We start from the raw sequence: 14,563 nt of genomic DNA on the forward strand, positions 1-14,563 counted from the left end.
GCTGGGCGGCCCCGCCCCGTCTCCTCGTCGGGGTCTGTCTGGCGCTCTGGCCGCACTCGTCCTCAGGCTCGCTTCTTTTTCTCCAGCCCTATCTCTGCCTCTGAAGTCATCCCTTATTACATTAGCCTGGAGTTGTCATCACAGGTCGCTACCTATTCTTGAGCCGCGAAGCGGATTTCATGGGTGATGACAGGCATTTTTTATATAATGTAACAGAATAGACTCGAATTTCTGTGCATGTTTGGGTATTTGAGAGCGCTTCGTGCAGCCCTTCTGCACCTGCCTCTGCTGACCTCGCTGGCGTCTTCTGGAGAGGCTGCAGCCCTGCCCCGCAGTGAGAGGGTTTCTTGTCTTGGATTTTGAAACCAGTTTGAGGTTACTGTCATGTCCACTCATCAGTATTTAGTCTGTCTTCATACTTGACAGCCGAGTCTAGGCCTTGTTAACGCGCTGTCTGCTCCGTTTCTGCACTTCGCTTTCACACCGCAGCCCACTTGGACTGCTCTTGTCTTGATCAACAGTGACGTCCATCCTGGCAAATCCATGGGACGCTAGAAGTGTCACCTTATTCAGCTTTGCAGCATCTGTTTGGCTGACCACTCTTTTTTAGATACAGGTTTACGTGCTCTGATTTTTTCCCCCCTGTTATTTGCTTACTATTTCTTTACTATTCAATCTCTTAAGTATTTAGTTCCTTTGGGCAGGACCCATCTGATATATCTTCCCTAAATAATCTCACTTGTTTCCCTGATTTTAAATATCACCTGTATGAGGACAATTCTCAGATTTATGTCTCCATTCCAGGTCTTTCTTTTCTTTCTTTTTATTTTTTTAGATAGCACGAGGTGGGGAGAGGGGCAGAGAGGGAAGGAGAGAGAAAGAAAGAAAGTTAGTTAGGCAGGCAGGCCCCACACTCAGCATGGAACCTGACTTGGTGCTCCATCCCACGACCCTGGGATTATGCCATGAGATGCTCAACCAACTGAGCTCCCCCAGGCCCCCAGCAGATCTTTTTTCTGATTTCATTTTGTCTATCCAGCTGCTCACCTTTGACATTCCCCTTAGACATTCCACACAAGCATCTCCGTTTTTTGTTTTTTTTTTTTTTTTAATGTTTGTTTATTTTGAGAGTGGGGTAGGGTTAGAGAGAGAGGGAAAGAGAACCTAAACAGTGCTGTCAGCACAGAGCACGATTTGGGGCTCGAACTCAGGAACTGGGAGATCATGACCTGAGCTGAAACTGAGAGTCACTTAACTGACTGAGCCACCCAGGCGCCCCAAGCATCTCTGATTTAATATATTAAAGTGGAGCTCTATATTTTTTTGCTCTAATCTCAGTGTTCCTGATCTTGGTAAATAGCACTAATGTTCAACAAAAGGTGAGAGCTAAGAGCTGTTTAAGTGAAACTCCAGGAATTCTGTCAATTACACCACCAGAATTTCCCTTGAATTCATCTGTTTTCTACCTGGTTCAGATTCATGTAAAACTTTCCTTTCTAGGGTCTGTAACAGCTTTTCTTGGCCCCATCCAATTCATGCTCCATCCAGTAGCAAGTGTGACTCTTAGCTGCAGTGGTGCCCAGCCTAAATCCCCTCAGAGGTTTTCTTCGAGCTCCGACTAAAGTGCAAACCTCCTTTTCTGAATCACAGCCTTGCTGACTGTTTTAGCCTCATCTTGAGCTCCTCTCCACCTGTTCATTTGAGCCAATCAACCTACAACACTGGAGCTTATTTATTTATTTTTTTTAAGTTTATTTATTTAATTTGAGATAGAGAACCAGGAGGGAAAGGGCAGAGAGGATCTGAAGCAGGCTCTGTGCTGACAGCAGACACTCAAATGACTGAGCCACCCAGGTGCCCACCCCTTTTTTAAAGAAGGAACTTTATGTATTTTATTATTGTTATTATTATTTAGTAATCTCTACACTCAACCTCGGGCTCGATCTCAGGACCCTGAGATCAGGAGTTGCATGCTCTACTGATTGAGCGTGGAGCTCATTCCTGACTGAGTATATTTTTTGCTCCCACTGGGGAATATTCTTCACCCAGTTCTTTTCATGATTAATCCCCTCTTATCCTTTATGTCTCAGTTTAAATGTCAGTGAGCAGCCTGTCTAAAATAGTTGTTCTGGTACCTTGTGTTCTTTAGAATGTTTATCACAAGCTCTTCTTTAACTTGTTCACTTGTTTGTGGTCTGTTTCCACTCTAGAATGTAACTTATGTTAGGGCAGGAACCATGTGTATACTCTGTTTCCTTTGCATAGTAGAATGCCTGGCATGTAATAGGCATAGAATAAGCATTTGTTGAATGAATACTTGATCTGCTGATCTACCTTCTCTGCCTGGACACCTAGACTGCTGAAAAAATGCAGAATTGTGCTGGGTGGGGCTGCTGTGAGTTCAGGTTTCCACACTGAGCAGGGTGCTTGGGGATGCCTGGTAAGTCTACTTCCTGGCTTGGTCCTGCTTTTGTTTGCTCTTCCAGACCTTCTCTGCCCTTTAAATCCTGATTGCCTGCTTCTCATTTTGTCTTTCTCCTCTTTTCTTCTGTGCAGCTACCAGAAAGGTTTTTTTGTTTTTTTTTTTTTTTAACACATCTTATCATGTTGATACTCTCTTTCATCCATTTATTTGTTTGGTGTTGTTGAGGGTCTGCTGTACGCCAAGAATCATGTTAAAACCTGAGAAAATAGTGGCAAGCAAACAGTAATCCCTGCTTCCCCCTTATGGGAGGACGGATCCTGAGGAAGTAGCGACATGGAGTCATTAGAACGGGTATTAGTTCTACAAGGAGGTTAAGAGATGGGCTCACAGTCCTATCTGATAGGTGGCAGAGCAGAGGCCACCATCCTCATCATGGTGTCTTTGTGCAATCTCAAGCTGATGAGAGGTACAAAAGAAAAGTTGAGGGCTCCATGAAGAGTTTATGTGGGGAACCTGACTTTGTTTGGGATGAAAGGACCTGCCTAGTCAGAATGAGCTGAAGAATGTTCCATGTGGAGAGAAGACAGGTTCCAGGGATGCAAAGTGCTTGGCTCCACGTGGGACCTGGAGAGGTCGCCCTGTGTGACTGCCGTGCAGCGGACAGGGAAGGGTGGGCAGCTGGAGATGGAAGCTGGTAAGCCTGCAAGGCTCTCTTTGCGATTTGGGTTTTTTCCCTAAGAGTGGCAAAAAGCCATTAGGGCTCTGAGTGGAGTGATGTCATCTGCCTGGTGTCTGCAGACAAGCGCTGGCTTGTGAAGAGGAGGCTGGAAGGGGTGAAGGCGGGGGAGCCCAGTTAGTGCCGAGGGCCAAGCAAGAGGTGAGGCTGGCTGAGCAAGAGCCACGGTCACCGTGGAGAGGAGCAGATGGTTTAGTCGAAGTGGAGCATGGGATTGGCAGGGACGTCGGCATGGCTTGAACGGGGGGAGGGAAATGAGAGAAGACAGGAAGGAGCTAAGACTTGTGGGTTTGTGGACAGGTGGTTGGGTCCACCACCAAATGGCGTTTGAAGAAAGCAGTTGGACATACAGATTTAGGCTTAGATGGGAGGTCCAATCTGGAACACGCATTTGGGAGTTGTTAGAAGGTGGATGGAGTGTGAGGTCCTGGGAGTGGGTGAACCAGCCTAGGCTGAGAAGAAGAGGGCCTGGGTGGCCGAGCTACCCTCTCCTTCATAGTCCTTCGTTTCAGGGAAAGCCCTTCACTTATTTCCAGAATGCTCGCAGTCACTCAGACTCTCATGTGCCACTGACCTGAAGAAGTCCCTCTGTCCTTCAGGAACTGGTAGAGGTGGCCCCTTGGTGGTGTCCTCCCAGACTCCCTCTCCATAGTGTCTAATGTCTAACCCTGCTCCCAACACACCCTGTGCTTTGGACGTGTTTGCACAATACTTGTTTTCCCAGATAGTAGAATCTCAGGTCAGCTAACTCCCTTTGTGGGAGTGGGTGCTCTTCTAAAAGGCCTCTCCCTTCATCTGCCTGGGGAGTGTCTTTCAGGCTGAGCTCTGATGTCAGCACTTGGGTTGTTCATGAAACTGTTACTGGACACCAGCATCAGACCCTGAGGTGAAGGCTGCATTGCCCTACAGGGCAGGCCCAGGCGTCCGAGCCACACTGCAGGCTTCACACGGGGCACAGCTGGGGGCAGCTGTCCTAGGCACGTGGAAAGCAAAGGCAAAGAGCTTGAAAAAACACAGTGGGCTTCAAAGTGATGTTTGCTGAGAGATGTGCGGGGGAGGGGCCAGCTTGTGGGGAGCCCTGGCTCCAGTATGAGGATAAAGGATATGTTGGGGTTGCTCTAAGCACAGTCCCGCAACCTGGCAGAGAGGGTTTGGGAACGGTGGGCATGTGGTCCACGGACACTGACATTCAAGGGGTGACAGGAGCCAGGGCTCCGGGGAGGTCAGAGGTTGCAGAGGAAGGACGAGGACTCACAAGTGTTTCCTTAGTTTCTGCTCAAAGGATTGAGGCCCAGAGTTTTGTCTCTTGTCTCCTCACCCCTGAGGCTGCCCTTTCCTTCTCTCAGGTTGAGGGATCTTCCTGCCCAATTCTGTCCAAGTTGGGCCTTGCCTTGGATGGGCTCAGTGTGCAGCATCTCCCCAAAGGGACTGCTGTGCGGCTCTGGCCGTTTGTGGCTGATACACTCTCGGGCCTCCCTTTTCTAAACTAGTAGGGCTGGGAGGTTACAGGAAGGAGGAGAAATCACAAAGACCTGCATCCCCCCTCCAAGCAGAGCCAGCGCTCTGAGGGGCCACTTGTGGTGACCAGGCATCCAGGCCAGAATGCCAGGAGGAGGCAGGGCTGCTGGGTGGGCTCTTGGGGAGAAGTGTACACAGGTGTCAGCTTCCTGATGCCCTGCTGTTGTGTTTTGCAGCTGGACCAGATCTGCATTTCTTTTGATGAAGGGAAAACCACCATGAACTTCATTGAGGCAGCGCTGTTGATCCAGGGCTCTGCCTGTGTCTACAGTAAGAAGGTGGGCCCGTCTGGCTGCTGCTCTTGCTGTTTCCGTATCTGGTGGGACTGGGGTTCACTGCCCTGCTGGTTGGTTCACTGTCCCTCCGCCCCCCGCCCCCGTCTCTTACCTGTCTCGCCATCATCCCCTGTCTCCCTCTTCCTCAGTACCTTTTAATACAGCTTGGATTTATAATTGGACAACTACAAATGAGAACAGTCTTGGATTTATAACTGCAGGGCCTGCTTCTAATGCTAAACTTCTAACGGTGTACGGGAGAGCCCCACGCAGCAAAGAATTATCCAGTCCAAAATGTCAGTAGTCCCATCGCATAGAAACCTTGTAGAATAAGAGGAAATGCAGGATGAAGGGAGCACCCTAAGAAAACCAGTATTTAGGAGGTGCCCACGAGAAGAAAAAGTCAGAGAAAGGTAGATCAAGACAGTGTCCTAGAAGTCAGCAGTGGAGAATTTCAGGGGGGGGAGTGATAAGACCATAAGACCAAAAACGTTGGATTCCCTGAATTGACCCACACAGGAAAGATTTAAGTGTCCAGTGAGTCTGTACTTGGAAGGTCACCAAGGTTTTAGAGAAGGACCAGACTGTGGGGTGGAGAGAGATACGGAGGCATGACGTGACCCCTTTGGGGGGCGGTCACTGGAATGGGGGACAAGGGAGGGCGGTAAGGAAAGCAGCAGCCCTCGTCCGCCTCAGGCCAGCTCCCGGACACTAGCTGGACTGGTGAAATCAGGACTGGGTGGGGGCAGGTATCAGTGACAGCCAGGCCTCAACCCCATAGAGCTGAGCCGTGGGGCGGCGGGTGAAACAATCCCAGAAGAGATAGCTGAGGAATGGATCAGGACCATGGGTTGACAGGCCTACCCTGAGAAGAAGAAGAGGCACCTCANCAGGGCTGCATGGACCGTGGGGATGGAGGACGAGGAGACAGCCACAACTGATGAGATGCATGTGTTTGACTGGAGACGTCTCTTGCGCAGCCACGTGGGCAGGACTTGTGCTGGAGGTTTTAGAGGGGACANTGGGGCTGCATGGACCGTGGGGACGGAGGACGAGGAGACAGCCACAACTGATGAGATGCGTGTGTTTGACTGGAGACGTCTCTTGCGCAGCCACGTGGGCAGGACTTGTGCTGGAAGTTTTAGAGGGGACAGTGGGCTTCTCTGTGCACACATTCGTCTCTGGGAGGCTGCTCCCTTCTGCGTCCTCACCGTCTGCTTCTGGTTACCAGGTGGAGTACCTGTACTCGCTGGTCTACCAGGCCCTCGATTTCATCTCTGGCAAGAAGTGAGTACTGGTGGTCTGAGCCGGCGGGTGGAGGCCTGAGCCGCGGGTGGAGGCCTGAGCCGGCGGGTGGAGGCCTGAGCCGGCGGGTGGTGGTCTGAGCCCCCGGGTGGATGTCTGAGCCGGCGGGTGGAGGCCCGGGTGTCCGCCCTGCCTGCAGCCTCCCACATGCCCACGTGCTGATTCTCTTGCAGGCGGGCCAAGCAGCTCTCAGTGCGGGAACGTGGGGCCGATGGGGACGCCGCCAGCTCCGAGGCCCCCCAGGAGGCGGAGGACCAGGTGAGATCTCTTGGGTTCGGGGCCACTGCCTGCTGTGCACTTGCCAGGCGCTGCCCCTGAGCTCCGTCTCCCCATAGTTCCTGTCGCTAGACGACCTCCCTGACTCCCGTGCTAACGTGGATCTGAGGAACGACCTGGCTCCCCGTGTGAGTGCCCATCCCCCTGCAGGGGCTGCGTTTAGCAGATGGGGGTGTTGAAAGGTGCCCTCCCGTACGGTTCCCCCCCGGAGCCCGTGGACCTGTGGCTCACCCGCTCCTGGCCTCCACGCAGGAGGTCCTCATCGTCCCTCTCCTGCCCATGGCCCTTGTGGCCCCTGATGAGATGGAGAAGAATGTCAGCCCCCTGTACAGGTACTGGCCTGAGCCTGGCTGAGGGCGTCAGGTAAGGGGAGAGGGCTGCTTGGGAAGGATCTCTGCATGGCTGTGTTTTTGCCAGCACAGCTGTCAGGGGGAGGTCCTGGCCAGCCGGAAGGATTTTAGGATGAATACATGCACCCCTCACCCCAGAGGAGCCTTCATGTTGGAGCCGGTGGGCATGTCCCCAGCGGAGACACTGCTGCCGAGGAACCAGAAGGGTGAGGGCTTGGTGGGGAGGGAGGGTCTTCCGGGCTGGACCCTTCGTCGAGTGCCCTGTGCCTGCCGGCTCTGGTCCCGCCGCCCTCCCCAGGCACCTGCTCCGAGGATGGGTCTGCCAGGCCACATCCCCTCTGCCCCCTTTGCCCATAGCTGGCTCAGCCCCGGGGAGGGGCTCAGTCTCTGCTCTCCTTCCCCAGCCCTGGCTCTGCTGGGCCCTGGGAGGGGCCTTCTGGAGGGAGGCCCTGGGCTGACCCTGTCCAATCCCCCATCTTCTCCAGAGGCTGAGAGGCCTGAGGAGCAGCCAATGGAAGTCTCTGTGTGCAGTCCCGTTCCTGTGCTCAGCGTCTCCCGGGAGCCAGGTGGGAAGAGAGACTCTCCACCACGGTGGACTTGCAGGGTGCTGGTGGGGAGGTAGGGCTCAGCCACCCCAGGGGTGAGGTGTGGGGAGCAACGAAGCCTGGCTTCTTTGCGTGCGGGCCTCGGCCTCCCTCCCCACCTTGGCCCCGCTGTGGTGTCTTGGTCTCGTGACTGCCCTCTGACCGCTCTTGGGCCTGTGAGGTTCGGACCTACCCCCGGGCACGCACGGATGGCAGCCTTGCGGGAGGAAAATCGCTAAAAAGTAAAACGAGCCGAGTGACACGGGCATGACGAAAGGAGTGGTCGTACCAGCCTGGGTCTAATGAGTGGGGCCGAGCGAGGGAACCGCCTTGCCGTCCCTCTGGGGTGTTGGCCAAGGGCAGCCTCCCTTGGTCTTGGGCTTCCTGGGACTGACCAGTCTCTTGCTCCCCCACGCAGGCCCCTCTCCAGAAGGCCCACTGCCTGGAGGTGGTGATGAGGACGAGGACGCAGACGGGGCAGTGGAGCCCCCTGAGGACGTGGCCCCCGGCGCCCCTCCAGAGGCCCCGGAGCCCAGGAGCCCGCAGCAGGTGGGAGCCCTGCAGGGCCTGCAGAGGCCACAGGCAGCCCTGGGGGCCCCGCCTGCAGCCCCGCAGGCCTCTGGTCCTGCACCCAGCCCTTCCCGGCGGTGCCTTCCACACCTGTCCTCTTTCTGAGCAGAATAGCTGCCGCTCCTCAGAGAGGTGGCCTGGGGTTCAAGGGTCTGATCCCTGTGGTCATGGTGCCACCTAGGGTGGCGGCTGGTCCCCAAAGCTGACTCTTCTGAGCTCAGGCTGGCGGGAGGGGAGGGGGCTTGGAGGCTGTTGCTGGCCCCCTCCATCCCCAAGGGCTGCCTTTGTGTTCCAGCCTGGAGCTCAGAAATCTTTTTATTAAAAAAAAAGCCCTGATGCATACAGGAAAAATGTTAATGTTTCTAATTTTGATGGGTAGGTACATGTATGTTTATTGTATTCTTTTGTTTTCTGTTTTGGGTGTTTTTTTAAAGGAAGAAAGTAGTAGCCCATGACCACTAGTTTACTAGTCTGTATGTTCTCCTAAAATTCAAGTTTTTGTTTTCCTTAAGAGGGTCCCTGCAGGGTTCTTGACATCCAACCCTAGAGTAGAGTTACCGGGGTGCCCCAGCCTTGGGTGGAAGAGGAGAGAGAGATCCCTGGGGCTGTCTCTTTGCAGAGTGATGCCCAGCCCAGCAGGTGTGTGCTGCGGGAGCGACGGGAGCCCACGTCCCTGCTGAAGGTGAGGGTTAGCGGGGGTCAGACCCCCTCCCCCCAGTAGGGAGGATGTGCTTTGGGGCTCCACTGCCCACCCCTCACTCCTGCTTGCTTTCAGAGTCCTGGATGCCTGGGCTCCTAGCCTGACGCCCTTTGTGCTCTCTTTTGCAAGGAATTTTCCTTCCCCCAGAAATTGAATCCCATCTTCTGCCACTCTGGGGCACGTCTCTCTCTCGTGGGTCACCCTTGGGTCCTGGATTGAACGTGGTCAGCCCTTCGCTGGCTGTCACTGCACTCAGTGTTTGGACTTCTGGAGGGAAGGTGCACATCTCCTGCTCCCTCCAGGGTCTGCTTGTGCTCTTTGCTCAGGAGACCCCAGACCCCTGGCAGAGCCTGGACCCCTTTGACTCCCTAGATGCTAAGCCCTTCAAAAAAGGTAATTGGGTGGAGTGACATCTTCACTCGGGCACCTGTGGGTGGGTTCTCTGGAGCACTAGTGGTAGATGAGGGTGGGCTCTGGTGGGGGCTATGCTGCCTCATGCGCTTTGCACTTGCTCCTCGGGCTCATGGGTGCCATCATCCCCCCCAGGGCCTGAAGTTGTGCGCTGAGACATAGCCATTTGCCCCCAGGTAGGCCCTACTCTGTGCCCCCCTGTGTGGAGGAGGCTCCAGGACAGAAGCGCAAGAGAAAGGGTGTGACCAAGCTGCAGGACTTCCACCAGTGGTACCTGGCTGCCTGTGAGTGGGTGTTGTGGGGCTGGGCCAGGGCAGGAGGGTCTGGGTCCAGCTCACAGGGACTCGGCTTGGTTCCTCCTGACCAAATTCTCTTGAAGATGCTGAGCACGCTGACAGCAGGAGGCCCCGACGAAAGGGCCCGTCCTTTGCAGGTGAGGTCAGGGCCGTGTGTGCACTCCGCTGAGTGCCTGCCTCCCCTCGGCCTGGGGGTACACGAGGCTCTAGGTGGACTGGGGAGCGGGGCCTGGGTAGGGCATGGGAGTCCCTCTCACATGGGCTTTGTGTGCAGACATGGAGGTCCTGTACTGGAAGCATGTGAAGGAGCAGCTGGAGACCCTCCGGAAGCTGCAGAGGAGGGAGGCAAGTACTGGTCGCTGTCTGGACCCCGCGGGGTCCCAGGTGGGAGACAGCAGTGCCCCTCATAGATGCTCTCTGTGCACAGATGGCAGAGCGGTGGCTGCCGAGACCTGAGGAGGGGCTATGGCCTGTGGAAGAGGACCGCCTGGAGGATTCCTTGGAGGAACTGGGGGCAGCAGGTGGGAGCCTACGGGGGTGGGCCAGGGTGGGGGCTCAGTATCCACTGCCAGCCAACATGCCTCCTGTGGGGGCTTCTCTGTCTGCCAGCAGAGGACTTTCTAGAGCCTGAGGAGTATGCAGAGCCTCAGGAGGCCAAGCCCGGGGAAGCCACAGACCTGGGTAGGTCTGAGTGACCTGCTGGCCAGGGGCCCACAAGGGGCCCCTGAGGACGGCAGAGGGAGGAAGGGGTGTGGCCCATGCCCGCAGCAGCTCATAGCTGCCCCTTTTCCAGAAGCAGAGGCCGTGCCAGCATCCCTGAGCTATGAAGAGCTGGTCCGCAGGAATGTGGTAGGTCTCAGAGCAGGTGGGGGGGGGCTGGGTGAGGGCCGCTCCCCCCCCCATGCACAGAAGGTGGCAGTTTCCTGATTCTGCCCTAGGAGCTCTTCATCGCCACATCTCAGAAGTTTGTGCAGGAGACGGAGCTGAGTGAGCGCATCAGGCACTGGGAAGACACCATCCAGCCCCTGCTCCAGGAGCAGGTGAGGGGTTGGGCCAAGCCCTGGCTGACAACTAGGACTCCCCTGCTGCCTGGCTCGGTTTTGCCCCAGGATCTTGCCCCTCTTTCTTGCAGGAACAGCACGTGCCCTTTGATATCCACACCTATGGGGACCAGGTGGTCTCAAGGTTCAGCCAGCTCAACCAGTGGTGTCCCTTTGCGGAGCTAGTGGCTGGCCAGCCTGCCTTCGAGGTGTGTCGTTCCATGTTGGCCTCCCTGCAGCTGGTGAGTGGCTTGGGGAGCCTGGGAGGGAAGTGGTCCCCGACTCTGCTGACACCTTATCCCTATAGGCCAACGACCACACAGTGGAGATCACCCAGCAGCCGGGGCTGGAGGCAGCTGTGGACACCATGTCCCTGAGACTACTCACCCACCAGCGGGCCCACAAGCGCTTCCAGACTTACGCTGCCCCCTCCATGGCCCAGCCCTGAGTGGGGAGCGTGGAGGCTGAGGGGTGGGCTCTGGAGCTCCATCCGTCATGGGTGCTGGGCATTGCATCTGCTCACTCTACCCCTGTTTCCTGGCTGGCCCAGCCCAATAAAATGGTGTTGCCATCCCACCTAACCTTAAGAAAACTTAAACTCCTGCTTTGTGCAGGGAAAGGGCTGCCTTTTCCTGCCTTGGCCTCCTGGGGCCACCGGTAGAGACCACAGGCACACAGCTCTGTCACACCCTCTTTAATGACCTGGTTCAGTCCAGGATGCTGCGAAAGGTAGCCATGTGGCGCCTCACGCTGTCTGCAATCTGCTCTGCTGATCTGGCCCGGCTGTAGTAGTCTGTGAAGAGGCCGTCAGGGCTGAGCAGGTAGATGGCAATGGAGTGGTCCACGATGTAATCCTGGTCCTCGTCCTTGGGGCCGGCACTGTAGTATACACGGTAGCTGCGGCTCACTTGGGCTACCTGCTCGGCAGAACCGGTCAGGCCCAGCAACCGTGGGTGGAAGTCTTGTACGTAGCGGGCCATGGCTGCGACAGTGTCCCGCTCGGGGTCCACAGTAATGAAGACAGGCTGCACTGGGGGCAGGCCAGGCTCGGCCTCCAGCTGCCGCACCACCTGCACCAGCTTTTCCAGCTCATCTGGACAGATGTCCGGGCAGTGAGTGAACCCAAAGTACATCAACACCCACTGACCCCGGAAGTCGGCTTTGCAGCGAGCCTGTCCCTGGTGATCCACCAGGCTGAAGTCACCCTGGCCCACAGCTGCCTGGCGCAGGGCCTCTGTCCGCTGCTGCTGCCTCCGGTGTTCCTTCTCAGCCCTTGCGGCCAGCCAGGCCCCACCCAGCCCAGTCCCAAACAAGGCAGTGATCAACAGCCTAGTTCGCAGCCCAGGGCCCTGGGGTCGGCTCTGCCTGCCTGTCTCTCCAGGGCCCTGACTTGACAGAAGCTGGCACCTCACATGTCGGGCCTTGCCTCCCGGGGTCCAAAGGAGGGCTGAGGGCTTGAGATGAGAGAGCCTGTGCCAAGCCTTGGGTGCCCAAACCAGCAGCAGCATGGACCTGATGCGCCTAGGAAAGAGCACAGGTGTCAGGAGCCTGCAGCTGACTCCGCCTCCTGGGTCAACCCCCATTGCTCTGGGGAGACTTGCCACCATGGGCAGGACCAAGCCCACACTGCACTGCTCGCTCAGTGCTCAGCAGAGCTCAGAACTGCTTCACCTATGAAAGGTGTCACCAAATGCCCATGCCTCTCACTCCCGTCCTTCAGCTGGAGCGCCTCTGTCTCCTCCCGCCCAGGTCCTGCGCCTACAGCTCTATACAGCCTGGGGATGCACTCCGCACCTCACCGTGTCGGCTGATGGGAAGCATTCCCAGAGCATGCCTTGCCGGGGCTCCTGAGCGTGCGTACCGGTTTGCAATAAACTCCCGTTTCCTGAAAGGAGGCGGCTGAGTCTCCTTCGGCCCTTCTGCGGCCTGTCAGCTTTTCACCTCTTCAACCCTGGTCCTGTGTCCCCTCCCCCGCGCTCAGCAGCAGCCCTTTGCGCCCACCAGTGCCGCTCCACGCCGAGCTTTCCTGGTGCTCTCACCCCGAGGAACGACGTTTCCACTGGTCACAAGTCCCACCCCCCCACCCTTCGCAGCCAGGACCCTGACACCAATTTCACTGTCCGCCATGTCCTCCTCACGGGAGCCCCTGGAAGTTTGCTAAGTGGGGGCCTCCGGACTCCCCCTCACCTGTTCAGCCGCTTAAAAGACCCTGGCAAGGATTCCCAGACGTCTGGTCTCCGCCCACGGCCGGATGGTTCCTGGGCTTGAGCTCTGGGCTGGATGACCTTCGGCACGTCCTACAGCCTCTACATCGGCTTCCTCCTCTGCACTCGGGATGTGCCTGGCAAGCGAAGGCAGCCAGGGGATACTTCCTGAACCCCTTTTTTCTGGCAGCCCCACCGCAGGGGCGCCCTCCCGAACGCGCACCTGTGAGGTCAGAAAGGGGGACAGCGAGCCACACTCCGAGCGCGACCCAGGCTCAGCGGAACCCGGCGTCAGTGCCGCGACTATCTGTACAGGCCCGCTCTGTGCGAGCTCGTCGCCGCCGCAGGCTCGACCACGCCGCACCCGCTATCCCTGTCGCCAGGGTCCTGCGCTACCGGTACGCTCGACTCCGGCGCGCATGCTCAAGGGCATCGCGCACGCGCAGACAAGCGTGAATGTCCTCGCCCCGCCCTCCCTGCTTCTCTGAGCGCATGCGCAAAAGGCGTCGGGCGCCGCCTGAGGCCAAGTAGGGGGCTGGGCGGGGCTTCCTCCCCGGCCCCGCCCCTCCCTTCCAGTCCTGCGAAGGCGCGCTTCCCTCGGAGCCTCACCCCTGCCCTTTAGTCTCGGCGCCCTTGCCCTTCCTGTGGTTTCCCTGCAGCGGGTTCATCCGCTATATGTCGGTCGGCATTCGGGCGGCGGGAGGAGGTTGGCTAAGGACGAGGGGTCGGCGAGGGGCTCGCGGTTTGAGGGCACGACGCCCCCTGCAGCGCCCGCCTCCGGCCCACGCTGACGTGCGGCTTGGCGCCCACCCCCTGCCGGAGGGGGTCCCTCGCGTGGCTGCGCCCGGGTGAGCTGCGCGGTGCCGGCCGGAGGCGGGGGGTCAGGGGTGAGAATCCGGGGCTCGGGGGAGCAAAGGGGATGGCAGCTCGAAGAAGAGAAGGGGCCTGGGTTGGTGGGGAGGGACGGACGTCTCCCGGCGCCCGCCGTCCACGGGCACGTGCCGCTCCCCCCACGGGCGCGGGCGGCCAGGGGCACAGCGCGTTTGGACCCGGGCCCGGGCCCCAGCTCTGCGCCTGCTCAGAGCGCTCCTGGGCGAGGCCGTCGTCCAGCTCCCAAGAGGCACACGGGGCCCAAAGTGCCGGAGTTATGAAGGGAGGCTGAGCTCGCGTTAGGAGACCCGCCCAGACGGAGGCCACAGAGCTGCAGCGGGCTCAGGTGCCCCGGGGCTCTTGCCAGCCGCCGGGTGCGACCGGGGAATACTTCAAGTCCACCGCCAGAGGGGATCCGCCGTCCACCGTCTTCTGACAGAATGGAGGCGGCTGGGGGGACGCAGAGGAGGCTGGAGCTTTTTCAGAGATGTGGGGTGTGAGGAGTGAGATGATTCATTTTCAGAAATACCAAATAAACGCTGTGGTGTCTAGTTAACAGGAGGTTTACAACCTATTGGAAGTATGTAGAAACACCCCTACCCCCCACTCGTGGAGTCCCAGACTTCACGTAGGCACTTCACTTCCTGGTTCTTCCCTCTCCTCTCGCGCCTTATTTTCTTGGACTTTGCAATGAGCACATGGCAAAGAACTGAAGTCCGCATCACCTCAGGGAATGTACATTTGTTTCAACCAGACTGCTTTTTGCCTTCCACGGGCCTAGGCTACCTCCGGGTAAGGCTGAAACCTCTGTAGTAGTCAGTCAATGAGGAACCCCGGGAGGGACTTCACCTTAGGAGATAAATTGCCTGCTGTATCTGCTCTTGCAAGAATGTTGATTAAAGCCCGGCTTCACTGTGGTGAGTCTCTGTGTCTTTCCTTTGATTGGGTCAGTGGGCTTATTTCTCACAGGGGTATACTGACTCTTGGGTCAGTCATGAGGGGT

At 57.3% G+C, this 14,563-nt stretch overlaps 2 protein-coding genes across 7 annotated transcripts; one reads left to right on the forward strand and one right to left on the reverse strand.

Annotated features, from left to right (window-relative positions):
• Positions 1-4,859: 4,859 nt before the first annotated feature.
• Positions 4,860-11,067, forward strand: NCAPH2 (non-SMC condensin II complex subunit H2). Of its 5 annotated transcripts, none has more exons than XM_077758075.1 (19): positions 4,860-4,957; positions 6,186-6,241; positions 6,433-6,517; positions 6,595-6,663; positions 6,788-6,867; positions 6,958-7,091; positions 7,371-7,451; positions 7,888-8,018; positions 8,659-8,721; positions 9,066-9,132; positions 9,327-9,434; positions 9,530-9,583; positions 9,721-9,791; positions 9,874-9,967; positions 10,056-10,127; positions 10,240-10,295; positions 10,385-10,486; positions 10,579-10,728; positions 10,794-11,067. In XM_077758075.1, exons 1-19 carry the CDS (start codon positions 4,898-4,900, stop codon positions 10,932-10,934), a joined length of 1,674 nt encoding a protein of 557 aa, XP_077614201.1. In that variant the 5' UTR covers positions 4,860-4,897; the 3' UTR covers positions 10,935-11,067. The 5 variants fall into 5 exon arrangements, with proteins under 5 accessions (XP_077614201.1, XP_077614203.1, XP_077614202.1 ...); XM_077758077.1 differs by having other exon boundaries at positions 10,243-10,295; XM_077758076.1 differs by having other exon boundaries at positions 10,059-10,127.
• A 98-nt stretch (positions 11,068-11,165) lies between these two features.
• SCO2 (synthesis of cytochrome C oxidase 2) lies at positions 11,166-13,306 on the reverse strand. Of its 2 annotated transcripts, XM_077758082.1 has the most exons (4): positions 12,914-13,306; positions 12,674-12,827; positions 12,281-12,371; positions 11,166-12,007 (listed from the first exon to the last, which is right to left on the reverse strand). In XM_077758082.1, exons 3-4 carry the CDS (start codon positions 12,316-12,318, stop codon positions 11,194-11,196), a joined length of 852 nt encoding a protein of 283 aa, XP_077614208.1. In that variant the 5' UTR covers positions 12,319-12,371; positions 12,674-12,827; positions 12,914-13,306; the 3' UTR covers positions 11,166-11,193. The 2 variants fall into 2 exon arrangements, with proteins under 2 accessions (XP_077614208.1, XP_077614209.1); XM_077758083.1 differs by lacking the exon at positions 12,281-12,371 and having other exon boundaries at positions 12,674-13,302.
• Positions 13,307-14,563: the final 1,257 nt, after the last annotated feature.

The sequence above is a fragment of the Crocuta crocuta genome, unplaced genomic scaffold, assembly GCF_008692635.1.
Source record: "Crocuta crocuta isolate KB4526 unplaced genomic scaffold, BGI_CrCroc_1.0 scaffold143, whole genome shotgun sequence".
NCBI lineage: Eukaryota > Metazoa > Chordata > Mammalia > Carnivora > Hyaenidae > Crocuta > Crocuta crocuta.

What these genes read in the sequence shown, in the direction of transcription:
- SCO2 (XM_077758082.1), bottom strand. Translation starts at nt 12,318, where the DNA reads ATGCTCTGGGAATGCTTCCCATCAGCCGACACGGTGAG. An exon ending in CCATCAGCCGACACGGTGAG is followed by an intron (nt 12,008 to 12,280) that starts GTGCGGAGTGCA and finishes GCTCTTTCCTAG; the next exon opens with GCGCATCAGGTCCATGCTGC.
- NCAPH2 (XM_077758075.1), top strand. Translation starts at nt 4,898, where the DNA reads ATGAACTTCATTGAGGCAGCGCTGTTGATCCAGGGCTCTGCCTGTGTC. An exon ending in AGCCCACGTCCCTGCTGAAG is followed by an intron (nt 8,722 to 9,065) that starts GTGAGGGTTAGC and finishes CTCTTTGCTCAG; the next exon opens with GAGACCCCAGACCCCTGGCA. An exon ending in GGAGGAACTGGGGGCAGCAG is followed by an intron (nt 9,968 to 10,055) that starts GTGGGAGCCTAC and finishes TCTGTCTGCCAG; the next exon opens with CAGAGGACTTTCTAGAGCCT.